The sequence below is a fragment of the Psittacula echo genome (genome assembly GCF_963264785.1).
Source record: "Psittacula echo genome assembly, chromosome: 1".
Classification (NCBI taxonomy): Eukaryota; Metazoa; Chordata; class Aves; order Psittaciformes; family Psittacidae; genus Psittacula; species Psittacula echo.
Window position 1 is genome coordinate 131,944,092 of NC_137735.1, and position 22,137 is coordinate 131,966,228.

The 22,137-nt window shown below is 36.5% G+C and overlaps 1 protein-coding gene across 1 annotated transcript in view; it reads left to right on the forward strand.

Moving 5' to 3' along the window:
* SEMA3E (semaphorin 3E) overlaps positions 1–22,137 on the forward strand; it is a gene marked incomplete at its 3' end in the record, with an annotated part of 147,344 nt that overhangs the window by 71,709 nt on the left and 53,498 nt on the right. Inside the window, exons 2-4 of the mRNA XM_080635472.1 lie at positions 6,454–6,614; positions 14,394–14,453; positions 20,216–20,335. Of these exons, the coding sequence (XP_080491598.1) occupies positions 6,454–6,614; positions 14,394–14,453; positions 20,216–20,335 (341 nt within the window). The remainder of the gene's footprint in view (positions 1–6,453; positions 6,615–14,393; positions 14,454–20,215; positions 20,336–22,137) is intronic.

Sequence of the window (22,137 nt, forward strand, 5' to 3'; positions counted from 1 at the left end):
CCTACACTGCCAAGTTTCTGAGGCATCTGCCTGGCAGCCACACAGATAAAACCTCAAGCAGTGGGAGTTCATACTTCAGTCTTCCTCACAGGCTTTTAAGTTTACCTCCTACTGGTTCATGGTCCCCAAATAAGACACTAAAATATCTTAGGAACTCTGTTTTAAAAGTATAGTGGCAACTTTCAGCATCACTACTACCAAGATCTTTTAGTTAACTTGCACTTAATTCTGCTTTATCTCAGATTTTGTCAAGGAATTTCTGGTGATTATCAGACTATGCTGATAATCTCTGGTGAGATTCCTGTCTCCATTTCTATTGTTCAGCCAGTTCAGTTATTTGCTGTTTTACCTGAGTTAGTGTATCCTTACACTACGTGTCAATCACTATCATGACTCCATTATTATTTTTGAAGCAGTATACATGGCTGATGGCTGTGATCACAAGAAAGCAGTAAAAATTGCTAAGAAATTCTCTCATGTTCAGCAGCATAGGTGGTTTTTTCTTGGGGGGGGGTGAGTTTTGTTCTCTTTTTCTTTTTTTTTGCTGTGTAAGAAAACTTCTGCCTCCTCTTATCAATTTTATATGGAATATTGCTAGTTAGAGGTTTTAACCTTGTCAGAAAGATCCAACCACTTGTAAAATTATATTTTTGTGCTTCTGATGGATGACTCTAGGGTGCCCTTGAATAGTAATCTACCTTAAAGTACTGGTGCTTTACAACTGAAGGGTACTTGCATTGTCTGAACTTACTATTAACCTGAAGTTCATAAACTGTGTCACAGATATTTCAGGCTCTCCCCTATGTCTCCTTTTGGTTTTCTTTTTGTTTCTGTCTCTTCCTTTTTACATGGTTAACTTGTCACTTGTCAGCTGTATAGCAAACAGCTGAATTAACTAAAATTAAATAAGGCTCACCAAGTTGTTATAAAACTTATTCCACTTTAATATTTATACTACTAGACTATGCTGATAATTGGAAACATAAGATGTCATTCAGGTGTTCACATTGCCTAGACTTTATATCTGTGGCCTTTTACATTATTGATGGAGACAGAAGGCAACCCCAGTCGTTACCTCTTCCTGTAAAGCAGCACTGAACCGTCCACCTTATGTACTCAACATGTTCAAAGTGCCAGATTCATTTGTCAATGCCCTGCATCTGGAAAACATCTTTGCCGGAAGAATGTTCTCCAGCATGAAGTGGTGTGGGAGGTGAGACTATATTTCTGTAGAATTTAAAAGGGGAACAAAAATTTTTTATGGGGGCAAAAAAGGGCAAAAGCAATAGATCTGTGCAGTTGTGATGATGTAATGCTATGGAAAACAGAGCAGAGCAACAGCAGCTTTGTCATTCCCTGAGGAAAAAAAAACCCTGTAGTGATATTTATCTATATTCAAGGTTCAAAGTTTTATCTTAGTCATTATGTACCTGGCTTCTGAGAACCTGTTATAAACAAAATCTCACTGTACTCTGGCTGCTGTAAAGCACCAATTATGTTTTCCCATTTAATTTCCTAAGCATATTTTAGTTATTGGGATTTTTTATTTTAAAAATATCAATATAATATCATAAAAGGTTGATTTTTTTGTAATAGAAATTTCTGTTTTAACACAAGCTTAGAAGTTAGCAAGAATTACATACTGACGATTAAAACATTGAAGAAATCAGCTATTATGAATATAATTACCATTGCTTGACAAATGGCTAACAGAATCCATCTTGTCAAAGAGTATATAATATGAATATGCTCACCATAACAGATGTGCTACAAGAGAAACTGTATTAAGCAAGATCAGTCTGATTATTTGCCAGCAAGCTCTGGCAGACAGATAACAGACCCTTGGGTTTGTTCTTGGCATTTTAAGCAGCAAGAAGTAAGATTTCCTCTCTTATGGAGTGTAATCTGGCAGCCCAGACTTGCTGTAAGGCTTTCACAAGTAAGTGAAGTGCCATGAAGGAATACGTAAATATTGAAACAGTCTTTCCTTTGTTGAGTAAAATATTCTTTGTACTATAATGGTGTGTGTTTAGTTGTGGTGTTGAGCTTTTAGCTTATAAAAGCAAAACACTATATTACAAAAGTTGAATAACATTGCCACAAATCTGAGGATCAGTACACGAAGGCTACTTTAAGCTCTGCTTTTACCAAAAGACAGAAACAGGAAAGGTCTTTTCTTTTTTGTCCTGTCTGTTGAGCACTTATTTACAATGTATTCTCCCTAAGCAATCCATTCTTTTATTTCTTTACACAAGATCTTTATAGAGAAAGAACTTTTTGTCACAGAAAGCTATAGAAACTCATTAAAACGAAGCATTTTACTCAGCTGAAAACTTTAGTCATTCCCATGTAGGAGAGAAGCCAAGGGTTTCTGGTCCATGTGCTGAAGCAGTTTATATAGTTTATCCACTGTTTAATATAAAATGCATAGACTATTTTGGGCAGTAGAGCCAGACTTCTTTCCCAGAAAAGCAATTTAGCTACTATATTAAAGTCATGCTAGTGCTTGTTTGATCTTCCTGAAGCTTGAATATTTTGTTGCGCAGCTTCAACAGGAAATGGAAAAAGCATCCATCCTTCCTGACCAATCTAGTAGCTAATAGCTTGTGATTAAACCTCTTTATGGAAAAGGAAAGATCTGAGTTTCAATCCATTTAGAAAAGGAAATTGAACTCATGTCTGATATTTCTCAGGTGACCGATTTAGCCACTAGTATATTTCAAACAACTTTAGCAGCACTATATTTTCTCTGGCCAGGATCTAGCAATTGCAGTTGCACCTGATCTTTAAGTGAGCTGAATGTACTCAGCATAAAAGTAGCTATTAAACCATAGTACTAGATAGAAGAACAACTGCTTTTTGGGTTATGCTCAAGTTTAGGCCCTGATCTAGAAACTGGATTTTTCAAATTAAGGGTGTCAGCATGACCAGGAGTACAACTCTTGACACATTGAGGGATCTACAGTCATAGAGTGACTCTTGCGAGCATAAGCTTCTTCAAGGTAACTGGGGGTAGATTTGGGGGGAAATTGCTTTTCAGTTACTGATGGTATCTCAACACTTCAGAGTGCAACAATCAATGAACTAATAATTCACTAAATGGCTGTGCAACCCATAGCTGCAGCAGCTCAAGTCTGGAAGCAGAACAGCTGCCTTCCTGCAGTGCTACACCAAAGTCAATCAGTTCTAAAGGGGCATACCACTACATGAATGACATCTTACTGCTCCAAAACTTGGGTCACTTACAACATGGTGAGATTCATTTGCCTAGAATGACAGCCACTAGTGCCATTTAGACTCCTAGATATCCCACCCATTCTGCTGGCATTTAGATGATGCTGTATTCTATTTACCTACACTATCCTAATATCTCAGATACCCTACAATGTCCAGAAATCCTACTATCTTTCAAAGGAACTACATAACACTATTACATTTGTGTTTCAGCAACAAAATCACTCTCCATATCCTACTGCTTGGTATTTTCCAGCCCTTCCAGATATCAGGTTCATTCCTGTGCTTGTCTCTACACTCACAGCAAAAACCATGCCTGTACAGCTTTGCTGGAGGTAGTCCTAGAAATATCCCTTTTTACAAGCTTTATCTTGAAAGGTGTTTAATATTCTCAACTTTCATTTAAGCCAATAACAGTTACAGGTGTACTTTGCAGGGCTGAGTCTTACATGAGTAGCTACCAGTTTATGTGATGAGGTAGAGAACTGTTCATCATGCCTTGTGTTCTCATAGAGGGTATGTGAGTGATATCTCTGATCTAAAAGAAATACTGTCATATTTATGAAAAATTTGCCTTCAGGGCAACATGAAAATAAATCAGGGGCAGCTACCACAGTATCCTTTTGTGGGTTGTGCATAACTAGAATTTGAAACACAATGCTTTTCACTCCAATACTGACTCAAAAATAAAATACATTGGATGTTTTATATTCTTGCAACTAAAAAGTGGCTTTATTTAGGACCAAAAGAATATTTCTAGCTCTTCTTCCATTCATTTCTAATCTGATTAGAAACAAGCAATATTCTTCTGAAACAGAAATCTGCTAGATTTTTTTGGTAAGAAAAGATTGCTTTGAAAGTGCCATTTCCACATTGCTATGTAGTTCTGTACTGAGTGTACTTCTGTCCACTGGTCAGTATGCACGACTTAGACAAAAAATGCTCTTGCTCTGCTCATTATGATGTTTCTTTCTGTGACTTAGTTTTTCCTTTTGTTAAATGAGGCCAATCACACCCAGGTACAAAGTGTTTTGGTCCCTTCTGTTAAAAAATGTTACAGAAAGCCTAGATATTAACATTTTTCTCCACAACTCTTCAGTAGATTCTTTTTGAAGATCACTCAGGAAAGCCCTGAATTGTGAGATTGATGTTTTAGTATGACTCCTTTGATATAAATTTTATCATCTAGGGAAACAGCTTTCAGAAACTAATTATTTTCAGCCTCTGTGAACCTGAACCAAACCTACCTAATAAATGGAGCAAAACATATTTATCTTATTACTAAATTCCATTATCATTACACATAAAATATAAATAACAATTTAATATTAATAGAGGGTGTGGCAATTGGTTGAATTAAATTAATATCCTTATTGAATATTAGATTTGTTGCCTTGGCTCAAGATATTTCTTCTCTTTCTTATAATTTAGAATGTAAGATATCTCATGAGGTAAATTGGTCAAGCTAATACTTTTGTGGGCAAGGTAACTTCAAATTCAAATATAAAATTCAAATCTCATTTGTTTGGAGCACTTTTTTTCTCAGTGAACAAAAGGATATTGTTGATAGTGATTATGAATTTTGGTGGTTTAGTATTTGGGTACCTTATGAGGCTCAATTCTCAGCTTAAACATGCACATCAATTTCTGAAAATCACAGCATAAGAGGATGACATATATGGCATCCTAAGTGGATGTCATAATTGTAGACCTGTGCGAGGACTTAGTCTCTGACAAAGAGTAGCGGGTTAAAACTTAAACAGGAGAAGTCTAGATTGGATATAAGGAAGAAGTTCTTTACTGTAACGGTGGTGAAGCACTGGAATGGGTTGCCCAGGGAAGTTGTAAATGCTCTATGCCTGGCGGTATTCAAGGCCAGGTTGGACAGAGCCTTGAATGACATGTTTATTGTGAGATGTCCCTGCCCATGGCAGGGGGGTTGGCACTAGATGATCTTAAGGTCCTTTCCAACCCTGGCTATTCTATGATTCTATGTAGGACAAGTCCTCTTGCAGAAGACCAGCTGTGATCCCTGTGTGGCTGATAAGGTGCAGCATGGACGAATGAACATAACTGCTGGTGTGACACATGCGGAGGAGCCTCCACCCCAAACTGGATGAGGGCAATCTGCTGTCTTCAATAGCCCTGGGACTATCCCACTTCTTCCAACATCAGCTGCTGGGCCTGGGCCACATCCAAACAATTGAAAAAGTTATGCTTAGGGATAGCTGTGAGGATAAGCTAATTTAGTTTCTTTACTAAAAGTGGTTTCTTCACTATAAGAAAATTTGCTACAATAAACATAAGAACATAGTTCCTTTCCCCTAGTCCCAGCTCTGCTGTTTTGGAACACTCCTAGAGTACTGTCTGTAATTATCTCTTTTGGGGCTTCTCAACAGCAAAATGGTTTTCAGCCTCTCTGACCTGCTGCAAGCTGGGGTGTGCTCTGCACCACCTACTCCAGAGTGCAGAAAGACCTCAGTGCTTGCCTCTTCTTCCTTCCTAAGGCATAATTCCAAGTTTCTGCAACATTTCTCAAGATGAATTTCACTTCCTCTGTGGAAGTGACTTTAACCTGGGTCATTTTGCAGCTAATCCCCAACTCCCCTTATCTGATCAGCTCATTTCTGGACAAAATCTGTAATCACTTGGAAACTGGTGAATATGCATTTTGCAGATTTCATACTGTTCTCACTGAATTTAGAGACAATATTTTCAATGAACTGAGTGAAAACAGTGCTGGGCTTAAAACGAGCAACTCCACCCCCCAAAAAATTAAACCAGAACAACATTCTGTACTGTGTGTACAGTAAAAAGCTGCAGTTTGACATGCCTTAAGGAAAGACAACAAGAAAATTTCCAGTAATTTATTTCAATTTCCATCACTTCATTCATTCATTCCATTTGTAGTTAAAGTCTTAAGTGATGCTTTTTCCTTTTCAGAAAACATTAAGCAGAAAACTTATTTTCATCCCTCCCCATCTCATGATATTTTGAGCAGAAATTATGATGTCAAGATTCATACATAAACCTCCTGGAGAGCTGGCTCATTTTGAAAATTATTCCCAGGTGTTTTGTGTCTCTTTCTTACTCAAAGGTTATACAATCAGCATTTTAATGTCCTACAACTTCTTTCTAGTTCCCTAGGAGGATATGAAAATGAAGTTGTGAAAGCTAAGCTGTTTGGTATTTATCACGCACACTCTGATTGCATTTCAGAGCTCTGGGATTTAAACAGGACATCAGTCTTTCATAGCCCATTTGGATATCTTGGTCTTCATATAATGCTGCTGGATGAGTATCAAGAACGACTGTTCGTGGGAGGAAGAGACCTCTTGTATTCCCTCAGTTTGGATCGAGTCAACGACAACTACCGAGAGGTGGAGTAAAAAGCCATATATTTTAGTCACTTCATGTCATAATGTGTAGCACAGAATGTCAGAGTTTTCATGACTAAAAGGGAGATAATGGAGGTTTGGTAGGTGGTTTGTGCATGTACATTAAGGTCATGTTTATATTTGAGATAAATACACTAATTACCATTTTTTTTCCCAGTAATGACCCGTAAGGCTCACTTTAGGTGAGGAGATCTGGAGGTCATATAGCTATTTCTCACTGACTTCCAGCATGTCTATGGTTGTTTAGAGCATCTCATATGCTGTGCGTACCTGATTTCTGTATCTCTACTATATTATCAAGGAATAATTTCTCTCTGGTGTTTGTGGGGGACTTTTCCATAGCAGAAGAGAAAATCTAAAAAATCATTAATAAATACATAGATACATACGTACATACATGCATACATAAACAATCAGCATGTAAACTGCAAGAGGTTTTCAGTAGCAGCAGCTAATTTTTAGCCTTCTTTTGAACTGGATTTTGCACTGGTTCAAGCCATAAGTGCTATGAAGAAGCCTATTCAGTAGTCTGTGGGAGAAAGTTGTTTTAAGTCATAACCCTACCAGAGGTCTCAGTACATCTTAGAAAACAACTGATCTGCAGACTATCAGCTGGAGAGGCCAGAGCTAGAACCCATGTGAGTCTTGGCTTCCTTGCTGCCTTCTGCCTTTGGCAGCTGGGATTGGAAGTGTTTGGTGGCAAAGGAAGCTGGTAGAAGCATTGCTCCTGCCTCAACAATTTTGACTATGAATAAATGATGTCTTGAATTATTTCAGTGTTTTCCTTATATACTTTTGATTTTTTTTCTAATGTATTTTGATGTATTTTCATTCATTCTCAAATTAATGAATGAATATGTGAGTAATAAAATCAAGCTTCTCTGGAGAAATATATTTGTTGATATCCATACCTCACTGATGTTTCAGATTCTTTTTTTTTTTTTTGCCCCCTTGCTGTAAATGAATAACCCTATTCTCACGCCAACACTGGTCAACTTTACCATAAGCAACCTTGCTTATCTCTAAGTATAGTCAGCATGTTCCACTACTGTGAAAAGATATAATATGCTTTATCCTTTCTATAACCATTTGGGAAAGTCAATCCTAGATATGGGGAAATTAATATATTCAGGGAGGCCATTTGAGAATTTATCTGCATTTAAAAAAAATAAATAAATTAACTCCCGAAGCAGCAATATGACATATATGCTGGGCTTTGTTCCTGTACAGTGAGATATGAATTAACTCCTTTTCCATTTGATAAAAATTATTTATATCTGACAAGATATTACAGCTCAGGGATATGAAAAAATTTAGGAAGCATTTATTTCTATAAAATAAGTTTTTTCCCCCCTCTCTTCTTCCCCATTTGGCAGTAAATCTGTATGAGGAAAGATGACAGGATAGAGCACTTTGTGCTTCTGTCCAACTGCATTGTCCCATCTGGACAAACTCTTGAAGTTTGTTTCTTTCCTTCTTGTTTTTAGATGGAAGATCAGCCATTTACTCTGAAAATATACTCTCTGCCTTGAGACCTGTGTGCAGAATATGACAAATTGATGGAAGCGCTTCTTGCCTGCTTGCTTGCTTTTACGATGTGCTAAAGATGAGAAACTGGAATAAATGGAGCTTGACCTCTTATGTTTAAAAACGTGATCTCACTGGGGCTTAGCTCCCTTGAATGTCATGATCCTTTTTAATTCTCTCAATGCTCACTCAGTGAGAATCTCATTCTGTGATAGTCATAGAAAACTTGATTGTCCTACAGTGCTATCAGCAAATGCATGGAATGAGACATTTCTTTTATATGAGAGCTTAATTATTGAGATACACTGGGGGAAGTTCCTGGTATTGAAAGATTGGTTGATTTATTATTATCACAGTTCTTTCATAATCTGTCTTTAACTGTGCGTTGGTTAGCCTTTGACATTTCCTTTCAGACTGAAAACTTCAGCTTAATTAATTTAAAACACCAGTTATAATCTAGTGAAAGTATAGGAGTGGAAGCAAGTTCCTGGGTTTTATTATCCCTCTGGTAACCAGGATGAGTCATTAGCTTCAAAAGAGATATTTCATTAAGTTGGTAGTTTGGGGCAGATTCATATAGATCTTTTTATTTTTCTGTGTTCTAGAAAAGAGTGCATGTGTTTTAATTCATTGCCACTCATTTTTCCACAATTTACAATATGAATGTGCTTTCTAAAAACCAAACTAAACCCCATTCCAAATTAGAGTGTGTCCCTTCTGCTGTAAAATGGCCCATTAATTCAGTTCTAGCAAGCGTATTAAAAGTGCTCCAAAGAAAAACAGCAGTGGTGCTGAGTGGACAAAAAATGCTTTTGCATTGAGACCTATTGACTAACCGAGTAATTTAGCATTTCTAAAAAACTCGAGATGCATATAAAGCATGCATCCAATAAATCTACATTTAATAGACTATTTTTTTGCATAAGGTTCAACTCTCTTCAGCTATGAAATACAAAGCAGCACTCTGAAAGGTAGACTATAGTTTTTTCACATAAACTCTTAATTGTTTAGGTATATATCTACCAACATTATTTTAAGCATATATTACCCTGACTATTTTTCATATCCAGTAAAGAAAAGATATATAAAAAATGGAAAAAATCTGTCAGAGAAGAAAACTACTACTGTCATTCTTGCATCAGTTGGGGAATAAAGTTGAGCTCTCAGCTATGGCATAAACTTTTCATGCCATCTTGGACAGAGTCACTTCTCCATTGCATTTCCTTTACCAACTTTGCTTTTTTTTTTTTTTTTTAGTCTTTGTATCTCTCTTTTCGTATAATACACACAGAAATTTTCTTGCTTAGAGTATCTAACACATCTTTCCATAAGTTCTTTTTAAACGAAGTTACTCGTGTCTTGGTTTCTGTATGAAGAATGGCTTAACACTAACAATAGCAAGAAAGAGAGAATATGAAGTGTGGATGTCAATATTTACAGAGAATTAAAGCCATAGAAGTACTTGAAATTTGTGTATAGCCAAAGCTAGGGAGGTACCATCCACATGACCTTTGCTTTCCCTAAGATCTCACTCCCTTTGACGCCACCTTTGGAATCATACTTTACACATACTAACTTTACATATTTGGGATTTGATCCAAAGTCCTTAAGACTTGTAATGATCTAACACACTGATATAGAACTTTCTTGGAAATACGGTGCCAAATTTATTTTTAAAAGTATTGTAGTTCATTCTGATTGGTGCCAAAGCAGATCTTTGTTGACAGCCAGCTGGCAGTAGTTCATCATCACTGATCTAACAGCCCACAGAGAAGAATGACCTTTGTTTCTACTTTTTATCTCTTGGAGTGAAAATGAACTGCACTTCCTATTTGTCCACAAACTCTTTACAGATCCTCTTTCTTCCTAGCTTTTGCTTCAAATGGCTTATGAAGGCCTTGCTCTGAAAAGAAGCCCTCCTTCTTCTGTAAATAGGCTTCTGCGAACAGATTTCAATGTGTTATTTCTGATCTACTAAGAGATAGCTCTAGGTTAGGACTTATGTCTCTTCTGTAATAAACTATAGAGCCCTCATAATATGTTCTGCCTCTAGTGAAGCTAGCTGTATTTCCACTTCAGAGCTGCCTGAACACAAGACTTCAAGAACAGGGCTTGTTTGTGCTTACTTTGAGTACCATGTAGGTATATACATATATTCAAACTGAAATAAGAAGCACACAGTTTATCAGTGAATTTGATTATCCATTGGTGGTTATGTATTTGTAGATAAATATCCATGATATCCAGCCATATCCAGATATTTTTTGAAGAATTTGTGCTTCAGCCAAACACAAGTTATGTGTTAATTAAACACTATTTATTGACTTAAACCAGAGACAGGATAGTTGAATTGCTTAATTGCTCTGTCATATACTAGAGTTCAGACAAGCTGACACAGTAGTCTGTTTCAGCTTGAAGTGCTATAGAGCTCATATAATTTCTTTAAATTAGTTTTCACTAGATATGCCGTCCTGTTTTTTCAGGTTCTTGACTGAATAGGGAAGCTGTTAGACACTAATTAGTATTCCAGCTCCAATTAAACTTTTCCCCATATTTGAATTTGCTCAGTAGCTGCTGCCTGTAGTGCTGTATAATTCCATTTTTTCCCATGATGAGTACGTGTAAAAGTAAGTTTTTCCTGTCTTTTAAATACAGTGCTATCTCAAGGATGATAATATTATGGTGCAAGATGAGAAAAAATATATAAATTACTAAAAAAGTAATTAAAAAATTTAGTTCAGAGTAATCTGCAGAGATGAAAAAGTTTGAGAAATTATGTCCAAGCCAATAATTATGTCAAGCATGTAGCCCTGTGAAATGTGTGTTAGTGTGATGTTATTCCAGTTTAAATGCACAGCAAAATTTCCCAACTATAGCTATTGACAGCTTGCCAAAAGATTTTAATCCTAATAAAGAATCATTGTTAAAGCTGTTAGTTGTCATGACTCTAAAGCATAAACATAAGGAAAAATAGTATGTGGCAGGATAAAGGTGACCATTACATCTGATTATTATCTAGATTTCTGTACACCACACACACGTCCTGTGTTATGTAAATAAAACAGCAGTATCACTGAGCACAGTAAGCACACCTTGGCAAAGTATTTCTTGAGCCACTTAGCATAGATTTCTTTTCAAATGATCATAGCAGAGAGTTATGTAGCTGATACACTTGAGGGAAAGGATGCCACCCAGAGGGATCTTGTCAAGCTTGAGGATGTGGACCTCAAGGTCCAATGAGGCCAAGTGCGAGGTCCTGCACATGGGTCAGGGCAATCCCTAGAGTATCAATAGAGACTGGGGGATGAAAAGATTAAGAACAGGCCTGCAGAGAAGGACTTAGGGTTGGGGATATTGGACTAGATGATCTTTTGTGGTCCCTTCCAATTCCTAATATTGGTGGATGAAAAATCAGACATGAGCCGGCAATGTGCACTTGCAGCCCAGAAAGGCAATTGTTTCCTGTGGTTGACTAAAAATATTGTGACCAGCAGGTCAAGGGAGGTAACTTTTCCAGTTTACTTTGCGCTGGTGAGGCCCTACCTGAAGTGCTATGTCCATCACTGGGGTCCCCAGCAAAAGAAAAATATGGGCCTGTTAGAGCAAGTTCAGAGACAGAGGAGGGCCACAAAAATGGTTAGAGCACTGGAATACCTCTTCTATGAGGAAAGGCTGAGACAGTTGTGTTGTTTAGACTGGAGAAGAGAAAGCTCTGGGGAGACCTTTTCACTGATAGTAGCTTTTCAGTGTGTAAATGTGGCTTATAAGATAGAAAATTTTTATCAGGAACAGACAAAGAATTTAAACTGAAAAAGGGTAGATTCATATTAAATATAAAGAAGAAAATTTTTATGATGAAGCTGGTGCAACACTGGAATAGGTTGCCCAGATAAGCTGCGGACTTATTCAAGATCATGTTGGATGGGTCTTGGAGCAACCTGGCCTAGTACAAGGTGTCTCTGCCCATGGCAGAGAGGTTGGAACTAAATGACATTTAAGGTCTTTTCAAACCCAAACCTTTCTATGTCTTTATTATTCATTCTATAATTCTTTGCAAAGAACCAAATCCTTGTTGCTTACACTGCATCTGTTTTTCAACATTCCATACTAAGCAGGGGCATTGGGTTACATCTGTGGCTTTTTTCTCTTGATTTTGTATATGCATTTAATTCAATACATCTTAAGTGGAAAATGTGTACGTAAAACATACTCAATAGCACTGGGACTAAGTATCCAAATACCAAAATAAACACCTACACACAGTTTATTTAATATTAGGTTACAGAGACAAGTGTTTATTCCCTCTGTTTCCTGTGGCTTCTCTGTTCCTAACAGCCTCCTACACCTGATAGGGGCAAAAACCCCATTTTAGCCTCCTAGTTAGAACTTTGGGAAGTGGAAGCCATGACTTCAAACTTTTCATATCACTTAACTCCTAGTCTTTTGGGTTAAGGACAGGCTGCTGCTTATTCAGTTCTTGACCAGTGAGTAAAGTAAATGACGTAAACACTGATAGGCTGCTGAAGTTGACAAGAATAGCGTATAGCTGACCTCTCGCTTTTAAGCACAAAGCTTCAAGGATTTATAGTTTACCCCCACTTCTCTTGCAATTTACTTTTCTTATAGTTTCTCCCTAGATTTTCTTGGGTTAGAATTGTTTCAAGAAAACTAAGGTAATTCAATTATAAAAAAGGCAGAAAAAAGCCTAGCAGAAGAACTTAATTGTAAAATGTTTTCCAGATAGAAAAATAATTTGTGATTGGACTATTGACAAAATGTCTTAATGATGATATCCAGTTTTTGATACTTGTTTAGTTTCAGCCAAACTTGATATCACTGAAGTGAACATGTTTTTGTTTTCACTTTTAAACATTCTAAGAAATAAATTAATCATTCCAGTCTGATCAGTCATTGTTTATTATTGTTTTAATTCAAGCAAATCATGCATCTGGAATGAAACATGAATTTTATACAGTAGGTAGCTGAAAGAAAAATCTCGCTTGTATAATTTGACTTCACTTCTAGTAACTGACTGTGAAGGGCTGATCCTTCTCCCCTGACGTTAATTGCTGACCATTATTAGCTTCAATGTAAACCATTTTTTTTCCTAAGTCTCACTTAAAGTAGGAAATCAGCAGCTTGATGTAAATACTCTATGTTGAAAGTCACTGACAATTTAGCAGAGATATTTCCACTGAATTCGTATAAAATGTTCAATATTTTAACTTCCTTTAAATTCTGCTGACTAGTATTAAGTTTTCTGTCACCCTAAGCAAGCCAATTATATTTCAACAAAAATATGTCTTAACACTACTGTAAACTTTTATAGATATTAAAAAATAAACCCAGACTATTTCACTTGAAAACTGTTCCAATTGTGACAGAAACTTTTTTAAACTTTGTAACATACAATAAGTGTATATATAGAACGGTGAGTCACGACTAGAATCTGTGTGGGTGGGGAACAGTTTTGCTGAAAGGGAACTTGGCGGTCCCCATGGTCAGCAAGATGAACTCAAGTCATCAGTGCACTGCTGCAGCAGTGAAGGCAAAACAGATCCTGGGTTGTATCCACAGAGGCATTACTAGCAGAGAGAGAGAGATGTGATTCTCCCATTCTACTCAGGGCTTGTGAGGCCTTGTCTGGAGTACTGTGTCCAGTTCTAGTCACCGCAATTCAACAATATGAACAAACTGGACAGGGTCCAAAAGAGGGCCACAATGGTGATCAAAGGGCTGAAAAACTTGCCCTGTGAGGAAAAATTGAAGGAGTTAGGTTTTTTGCCCATGGAGAAGTCTCAGGGGAGACCTAGAAGTGGTATTCCAGTATTTAAAGAACAGCTACAAACAGGACAGAGGCTTTCCTTTCACAAGAAGCCCCATGGAGAAGACAAGTTGCACCAAGAGACAATGAAGAATTTTTTTTACTGTGAAAAAAATAATCACTGAAACAACCTCCCCAAAGATACAGGGGAGTATTCACCACTTTTTAAAGTGATTTAAAGGTTTTAAAGATGTCATGGGACAGGATACTCACCTAGACTCCCTTTTCCATGAAAGGTTGGACCAGATGATCTTTCAAGGTCCCTTCCAACATGTGGAGGGACCTATTCAATGATTCTATAATTCTGTTCTATAAGCCTTTTCACTTGAAAACTAACGGAAAACCTGGATTGACATGATTCAACTGCCAATTGAATGATTTTCTGTATTTTTGGTTTGTTTTTTTCTCAGATCCATTGGCCTAGTACACCTCTGCAGGCAGAAGAATGCATAATTAAAGGAAGAGATGCTGTAAGTATCATCAATTACAAATCAAGTACACTTTAATTACACCAGAGGCTGGTCCAAAACAAGTATTCAGGCATCCCTAAACTTCAGAGAGATCAATGCACAGATATAATTCTATGTGTTGCATCTTAGAACTGTGTAATGACTGTGAACACACTAAACTGTTGGTTTAATTGCTTTTCCAACCAGCTCATAAACAGGCATTGAAAACTTTTGATCATCTTAGCTTTCTTTTAATTCATTTTTCTGGAGATATCAAAGAAGGCACCTTAATAAGTCTCCTTTCCAATTTTTATTTCCCTTTATTTTCATACTCATAAGATACCTTCTATGTTCACATTTTTCACATTTTAATTTATCGTTAACATTCACATTCTCTAGAGTACTTACAAAAAAAAAAGTTAAATTATTAGTAATTATAAAATATACTCTAAAATGTTTTGCCCTGTAGGATTTATGATATATAAATGAAAATATTCTGAATTAATGAGCCTGAAACTGTGCTGGTTTTGTGATTCACTGCCTTAACTGTAATCAGTTCCTGAGGAAAGACCTGAAAGATCACTGACATACAGCAGCTGATATCATTGGCACTACAGGATGAAAGTTCTTCTGCATGGGAGATTTCTTTAATTTCGCAGTGTACGAAGCCCATTATCTACACCCCATAAACACATAGCAAACACAGCACCTAATAAATTCCACAGCTGAGAGAGCTCACACTGTACCAAAGGATTTGAAAATGATGACAGTTTTACGCAACAGTGACAGGAACGTAGGACGCAGAAGGGCATGTACAAAGTTTTCCCACAAACACAAGCAAATGGGCAGACTTGAAGATAACCATAGCATATTCCCAGTGAAGATTAGGAAGCTATAAAGATTTCTGTTGAAGTACAAGCATAAGAACTGGCCACATCAAGGGAATAGGTGAAAAAGATTGGAAAATAATAATAATCATAATAAAACCCAGCATGATACTTTACTTCTTGAACTCCTGTGGCCTAGAACTGATCTTTTCTGAGGTATCTTTAGAGTTCATTGCATTTTTCTGGATGCTTTTGTATCTTTTGGAATTTCAGGTGGCTTTCGTTGAAAATGGTGTTTTTCTAAATTATCTAAATTTTATGGTCATATTAAATGAATCCAAAACCTAAATTCTTTGAGCTTTATTTAATACTACTTCTCAGCATAGGCTGCTATTAGTTGAAGATGTGTCATCTTTCCTTCACCACTACTTGATGGGATTTATTTTCTGATATTTTGACAGTAGCCTTTGGGTCAAATAAATATAGAAATAGGTAGTATTCTAATGTAATGTAAGGCATGTCCTTCGGACTTGAGATTTCCTAAAATTCATACTTTTTTACAATCCAATCTGTCGTTGTAAGTCTTCAAATTTGCATTTGAATCAAGTCATAATTTAAAGAACATCTATTTCTTACGTCTTTCTGTAGCGTGAAAGTCTGGTGTTTCTTTTTAAGAGAAAATCACATAATTTTTAAATAATCGTAAGGCTCCAGAAGTGGAGTCTTTAAGAAGAAGATGTTAAAATTGTAAAAGCTGAAAACATTGTAATATCAAAAAATATTCTCATCCTCACATAAAACCTAATTATGTATGGAACTATGTGAATGAGTAAAATTAATTAATTCCGGAAAAACCTTAGCAATTTTCATTAGCATGCTCAGTATTCAGTATGCTAAACTGCTCAACCTGAACGGAATCTAAATTAGAATAAAAACTGCTTCCCTGTTACTTTTTGATTTTGCCTTCACTTTTGTAGCCATAAATCAATATTGATTTGGAATGTCTTAAAATCAACCCTGTCCCATTTCTAAGTTCTGAATGCTGTTTTCTGCTGTAAAGTGTCAGAAAATAATTACTTATCAGTGCTCAATTTTTTCTTATTTCCATGTTTTTCTTTTTTTATTTTCCTGCAAAAAGCTCTATCTATGCAAAAGATTTATATCTATGCAAAAGGTCTGTTAGTGCAGGCATAATTAACTAAGTAGAACTAAAAATGTTGTAATAAGCATCTCAGTGCTGCAGGTACTTCATGTGTTCTCTGCTATCTCTTTCTATGCAACAGGAAAGGCCATTTCTACAAGCTTTTACAACCTTTAAAAGTTATCAGTTCATCTTGTAGCAGTAAAACTGCAAGCACTGTATTCATAAGCACAGTTTCAGAGATCTTGTAGCAGGATTAATAAGATAGTTAGAAAAGCCTTGTCTTAGTCTTAACTACACGTGCATCTCCTTAAACTCAGGCCACAATTTTCTGATGTAGGTCAAGCCAAGGAAAAAATCTTTCTGCTCTCATCCGGTGTGCCAAGAAACACACCTGTTAGCCTGTGGTGTGCAAGCTTTTGCCGTTGCAATTATTTTATCAGAACTGGAAATCATTCAGATACAGAAAGCAAATTCTGTAGTGATGACTAACTACTTCACAATGAGAAGTTTCAGATGAGTAAAATTCCACAGATCTATTAATAAGTGTTTGGAGCCTCCTAAAGGCATCCACAACATTTAATTAATTCACATAGTATGAAGAAAGTTATTTTAATATTCTTTTGGCTGATTCATTTCTTCCTTGTTATGTGTACAGGATATTATTAATGAGGTCAGCAGCAATGCCTAGTTGCCTGACATTTCCCGGAGAAGCACCTATTTTAATTTGTTTATAAATGATAAAGTCTAGCTATTTGGAATAACTTTTTTCTATATTTGGTATCTGCCTCATCCTATGAAGGCACACAGGATAAAAAATGTGTAATTCTTGCCCATTAAAAGACAAAATCCTAAGATCCTCTGGAGTACTTTTGAGACAAAGATCAAGAGCTGCAGACATATGTGGATAAAAAAAGAAAACCATAGAGTAAAGACCAGATCACCAGTGAGAGAGAACAGAGGGGTTGTCAGGAAGGTCATAGTTGGAGGGGAGAGAGAAACATGAACAGCAACAGTGCCCAGTGCTCAGTAACACATCTATTTAAAAACTGCAAACTATAATAAAATTCTTACGCATCACCATTCTGCTAGCACCAGTCAGTAAATGTTTGTGAAATGCACGTACATAGTGGGCATCTCTGTCTTTGAGTGCTGATTGATGTATAGAGGTGTTCTGCTGACCGGCAGGGTACTCAAAAAAATGACCATACACTATCTGTGTAACATGCACAGTTTATTAAACAGGCACACTAAAGCAAATAAGTACACTAACGCAAGCAAACCAGTACATTAATGCAAATTGTGTATATATCTCTACAGAGTATTTAAGTACAATAAAGCAAATTAGAGAGATGTATATATAAGTAAAGTACAGAGGAAAATTAGCAGTGCATGAAATCATTATTGCATGGAGACAACAGAGATTAAGAAGAAATACATCACAAAATATCATTCGGGCTCACATTTCAAGCTGGGAAACCCCATTGCTGCTGATACCGGTAGTCTCAGGAAATTGTGAAAATTCCTATACTCACTAGTGAGGCTTCGGATTTGGCTACAAGAGGATCCTGCTTTCATACCCTCAGAAAAACAACGGGCTTTATGCCAGATCTGTAATTGTTTACCTGTGGGGCCATGCAGTTTTATGATCTCCCTGTTGTCCTCACTGAGAGTGTTGATCAGGTGCCCCGGTGCAGCCAAGTATGAAGGTCATAGAACAGCTGCACATCTGCCTCTTTTTATTATTATTATTTTTCATTTATTATTTAAAAAATGGAATAAATTAGTTAAGAAGTGAGAAATTCATAAAGTAAGATGTTGCAAGGTTGATTTTTCCTTTGCATGTACAAAATATTCAATAGCACAACAGGTTACCTGACTATGTAGTTTCTTTCAATTATCATGGTATATCTTCAAGGTGAATAACTAAGGAGAATCATGTAGCAAATAATAGTTTTTCCTTATGACCCTTATTTACTTGTTGGAGCAGTTGGAAATCTTGTACTGAATGTCACAAAGTTTTGATGAAGGAAGATATGGCATCTCAGGTTTGAACTCAATGTGGATATGCAAGAGTTGAATTCTGCTCATGATCCTGCTGCAGACTCATCTTCCATTTTGAAAGTGGTTAATAAGATTCAGAGCTGTTATCATTGTTGTCTTGGGCTCAGCAGCAGCAGTCACTTTTTCTCCTTCTTAGTAGCCAGTGCAGCGCTGTGGGTTTGACTTTTGGCCTGGGAATAATACTGATAAAGCCGATGTGTTCAGTTGCTGGTCAGAATGTTTACCCTGACCAAGGACTTTGTGAGTCTCATGCTCTGCCAGGGAGGAGGGGAAGCCAGAAGGAAGCAGGGACAGGACACTTGACCCAAAATAGTCAAAGAGGTATTCCATACCACAACACATCATGCCCGGGATGTAGCACTGAGAGTTCCCGGAAAGGCTGGATCGCTGTTGGGTGGGGGTGAGCTGTTGTATTCTCTTCCCTTGTTATTTCCTTTATCATTATTATTATTGGTGGTAGCAGCAGTGATTTGTGTTATACCTTAGTTATTAAACTGTTCTTATCTCAACCCGTGGGAGTTGCATTCTTTCGATTCTCCTCCCCATCCCTCCAGGAGCGGGGGGAAGAAAGGGTGGGGGGGGAAGTGGACTGCATGGTTCTGATTTACGGCCTGGGCTTAAACCACGACAATTGTGAATATAGCAGTTGGGAAAACAACGTAGTTATCAGCAAAGGACAGGAAATTTTCAATAAGGAAATTCCTTCACTCTCTTTTGCGCATTCGTTTTAGGATAGAATTAACTTCCTTTTGGAGATGTCTGGCCTTCTGTGTTAACTACTCAAAAAGACTAGGAGAATAGCATAAATTTCATGTCTAAACTTTAAAATAGCTAAAATTAGCTAAGATTAATACGATTATAATTATCTTCTTAAACTTGATGCAACTGTCTTAAAACCCAGGGTCTGAGTTGCAGAAATGTTGAGCAACAAATGGAAATGAACAGGAATTTTGCTCCAAACATAGAAATCATTGCAAAATGTTGCACACTCTGTAAAACCAAGTCCCAGGAGTCCAAAATCAATGGATATTTTTATATCTCTGTCTCCATTTCTAGTTGAGCACAGGAAGGATAATGACCCCACATCTCAATGGGATGTTTGAAAAATTTTAATTGCAATATTTATGAAGCTGCAAATACACTAACGAGTCCCAGAGCATTGCCCTGGGGGAGAAATGAATAATTTCTTCTTCAAAGGAAGGTTTGAACACTGAGAAAAGATAAAGCATGAGGCTATACAATATTAAAAAAAAATTGATTAGCAATTAATTATACAAGAAATTAGTGGTGCAGTAGTCTATTTTTGGTGTTATTTAGTGTTATTTTTCTTGAACTAATGCTTGTTTAACTTGAGAGAGAAGCTATTTGCTGGCTATTCACATCTCATGCTCCTAGTCAAATGTCTGGTGCATCTAATAATGCTTAGTAAAACAAATATTTGGATTTGCAGAATACCTTTGAGATTAAAGAAGCACAGCAGTGTGTTTTATATGTTAATAACTCCTAACTGGTTAAGCATCCAAAATGAATTGTGACAAACCACAGCTTTAAGCTTGCTTTTTTCAAGTCAAAATTATTCATCCATGAAATTGGTGGCACTGAGGTATTAGCACAAAGTGATAAAACTAACGTTATATTTGACAGAGTAGAAAGTTTTGATATGCAAAATATAATTTAAGTGCACTTAAGATATTAAAAATATAATTTTGTTAAAATACTAATATTTTCCTTTTTTTTTTTATATAAACAAGGATGAATGTGCAAATTACATCCGTGTCCTTCACCGATATAACAGAACACATCTTCTGGCTTGTGGAACAGGAGCTTTTGATCCACTCTGTGTTTTTATTAGAGCTGGACATCCATCAGAGGTAAGAAATTTATTTTACAGTATTTGGGTCTGGATTCCACCAAAGCTTCTATGATTAAAAATAAATATTTAAATGTAAGTTCTCAGAGTTCTCTTACAAACCATACAGGAAACATTTTCCCTGATGAAATGTAATGCTAGTCTAAAATTCAGTTTGTGACTAGACAAACTGAATAATGTTTGAAAGTATATTTTGGGTAATTATGCAAAGAACTCAGAATTATTTTCATCTTAGAGTTTTATTAAGTAAGGTGATACAGCAATTTTTATCAAAAATATTAAATATTTTGGCTGGTTTTTGGCTAAATCAGTATTTTTGGGGGTTGTTTTGTTTTCTATTAAATAATGCACCATATAACAGAATACACAGACATAGAATGGTTAGGTTTGGAAAGGACCTTAAGATCACTTAGTTGAACCCCCCTGCCATGGCAGGGACACCTCACACTCACCCAAGGCCTTGTCCAACATAGCCTTGAACACTGCCAGGGATGGAGCATTCATCATTCTTTGGACAGTCTGTTCCAGTGTCTCACCACCCTCACAGTAAAGAACTTCTTTATATCTAATCTGAACTTCCCCTGTTTAAGTCTGAACCCATTACCCCTTGTCTTATCACTACAGTCCATAAAGAGGAGTCCCTCCCCAGCATCCTTATAGGCCCCCTTCAGATACTGGAAGTCTGCTATGAGGTCTCCACGCAACCTTCTCTTCTCCAGGCTGAACAGCCCCAACTTGCTCAGCCTGAACTGTGCAGCTGAACTTGGATAAATTGGAAAAATTTTCCTGTATCTTAAAAAATTAGAGCTAAATTTTGAATTATGTTAATTTTTTTCTGAGTTATTCCACATCATAATTACTTACTTTATCAGTTTATAATGGGTTTTCCCTAATTCTTTTTCTCACAATTTCAGCTTAAGCTCTTCAACCCAAACTTGTTTTATTCTGTCTCTTAACATCACTCCTTAATTGTTGTACTCCACATTTAACTGACAGTTTTCTACCTAACAAGTTAGAGCAGCTAAAATTCAGACTTGTCCCATACTTGCAGTATTATTTGTTGGTCTATTAGTCACAACAACAGGAAAACAGAGGGCGGGGGCTGGAGCTGACTTAAAATAAGTACTTGGTTAGAATAAACTATAATTGCATATATTAATCTTCTTAAAATGTACTTATATAAATCAACTAAGTTATTTAATTTAAAGTTGGGGTTTTCAGTGTTTTTTGGGGGTTTTGTGATAAGCTTTTCTGAGTAAAGATGCATCCCTTTGGCAAGCTTAACTAGAATCACATCACCAGAAACAGCCTCCAAGGATCCAATCAATACTGTGCACCTCCAACTGCTGTCAAAATAAGAATCATCTCAGAAGTTAAGAACTCAGCATAACACATTTGAAATCATTTGGTTTGCAGAAACACACTCTTCTGAAAATGAGGAAGAAACTAAATATTAAGCAATTTTTAAAATAAGAGAATTTTTCATATCTTCTTTGCTCTTCTCATGAACTTCCTGACAGGCTTCCTGGTACAGTTTGAGGAAAGCAATGTCTGTATATTTATGAAAACTACTTAAGAAAGCATACGCAACAGGTTAATAAAAATAGAAACTAAACAAAAAAAAAAGAGAAACAAGACAATATATAAGACTGTGTGGCCATGATCATCCCTTCATCTTTCATGTTCTTCCCTTCCTTTCTTTTTGTTTATTATTCTCCCTTGTGAAACTGAGGCTCTAAAATTTTACTCACACTCCAGTCGTGGGAAAATTACCATTTTTCCATTTGTGTAGACCAACAGGAA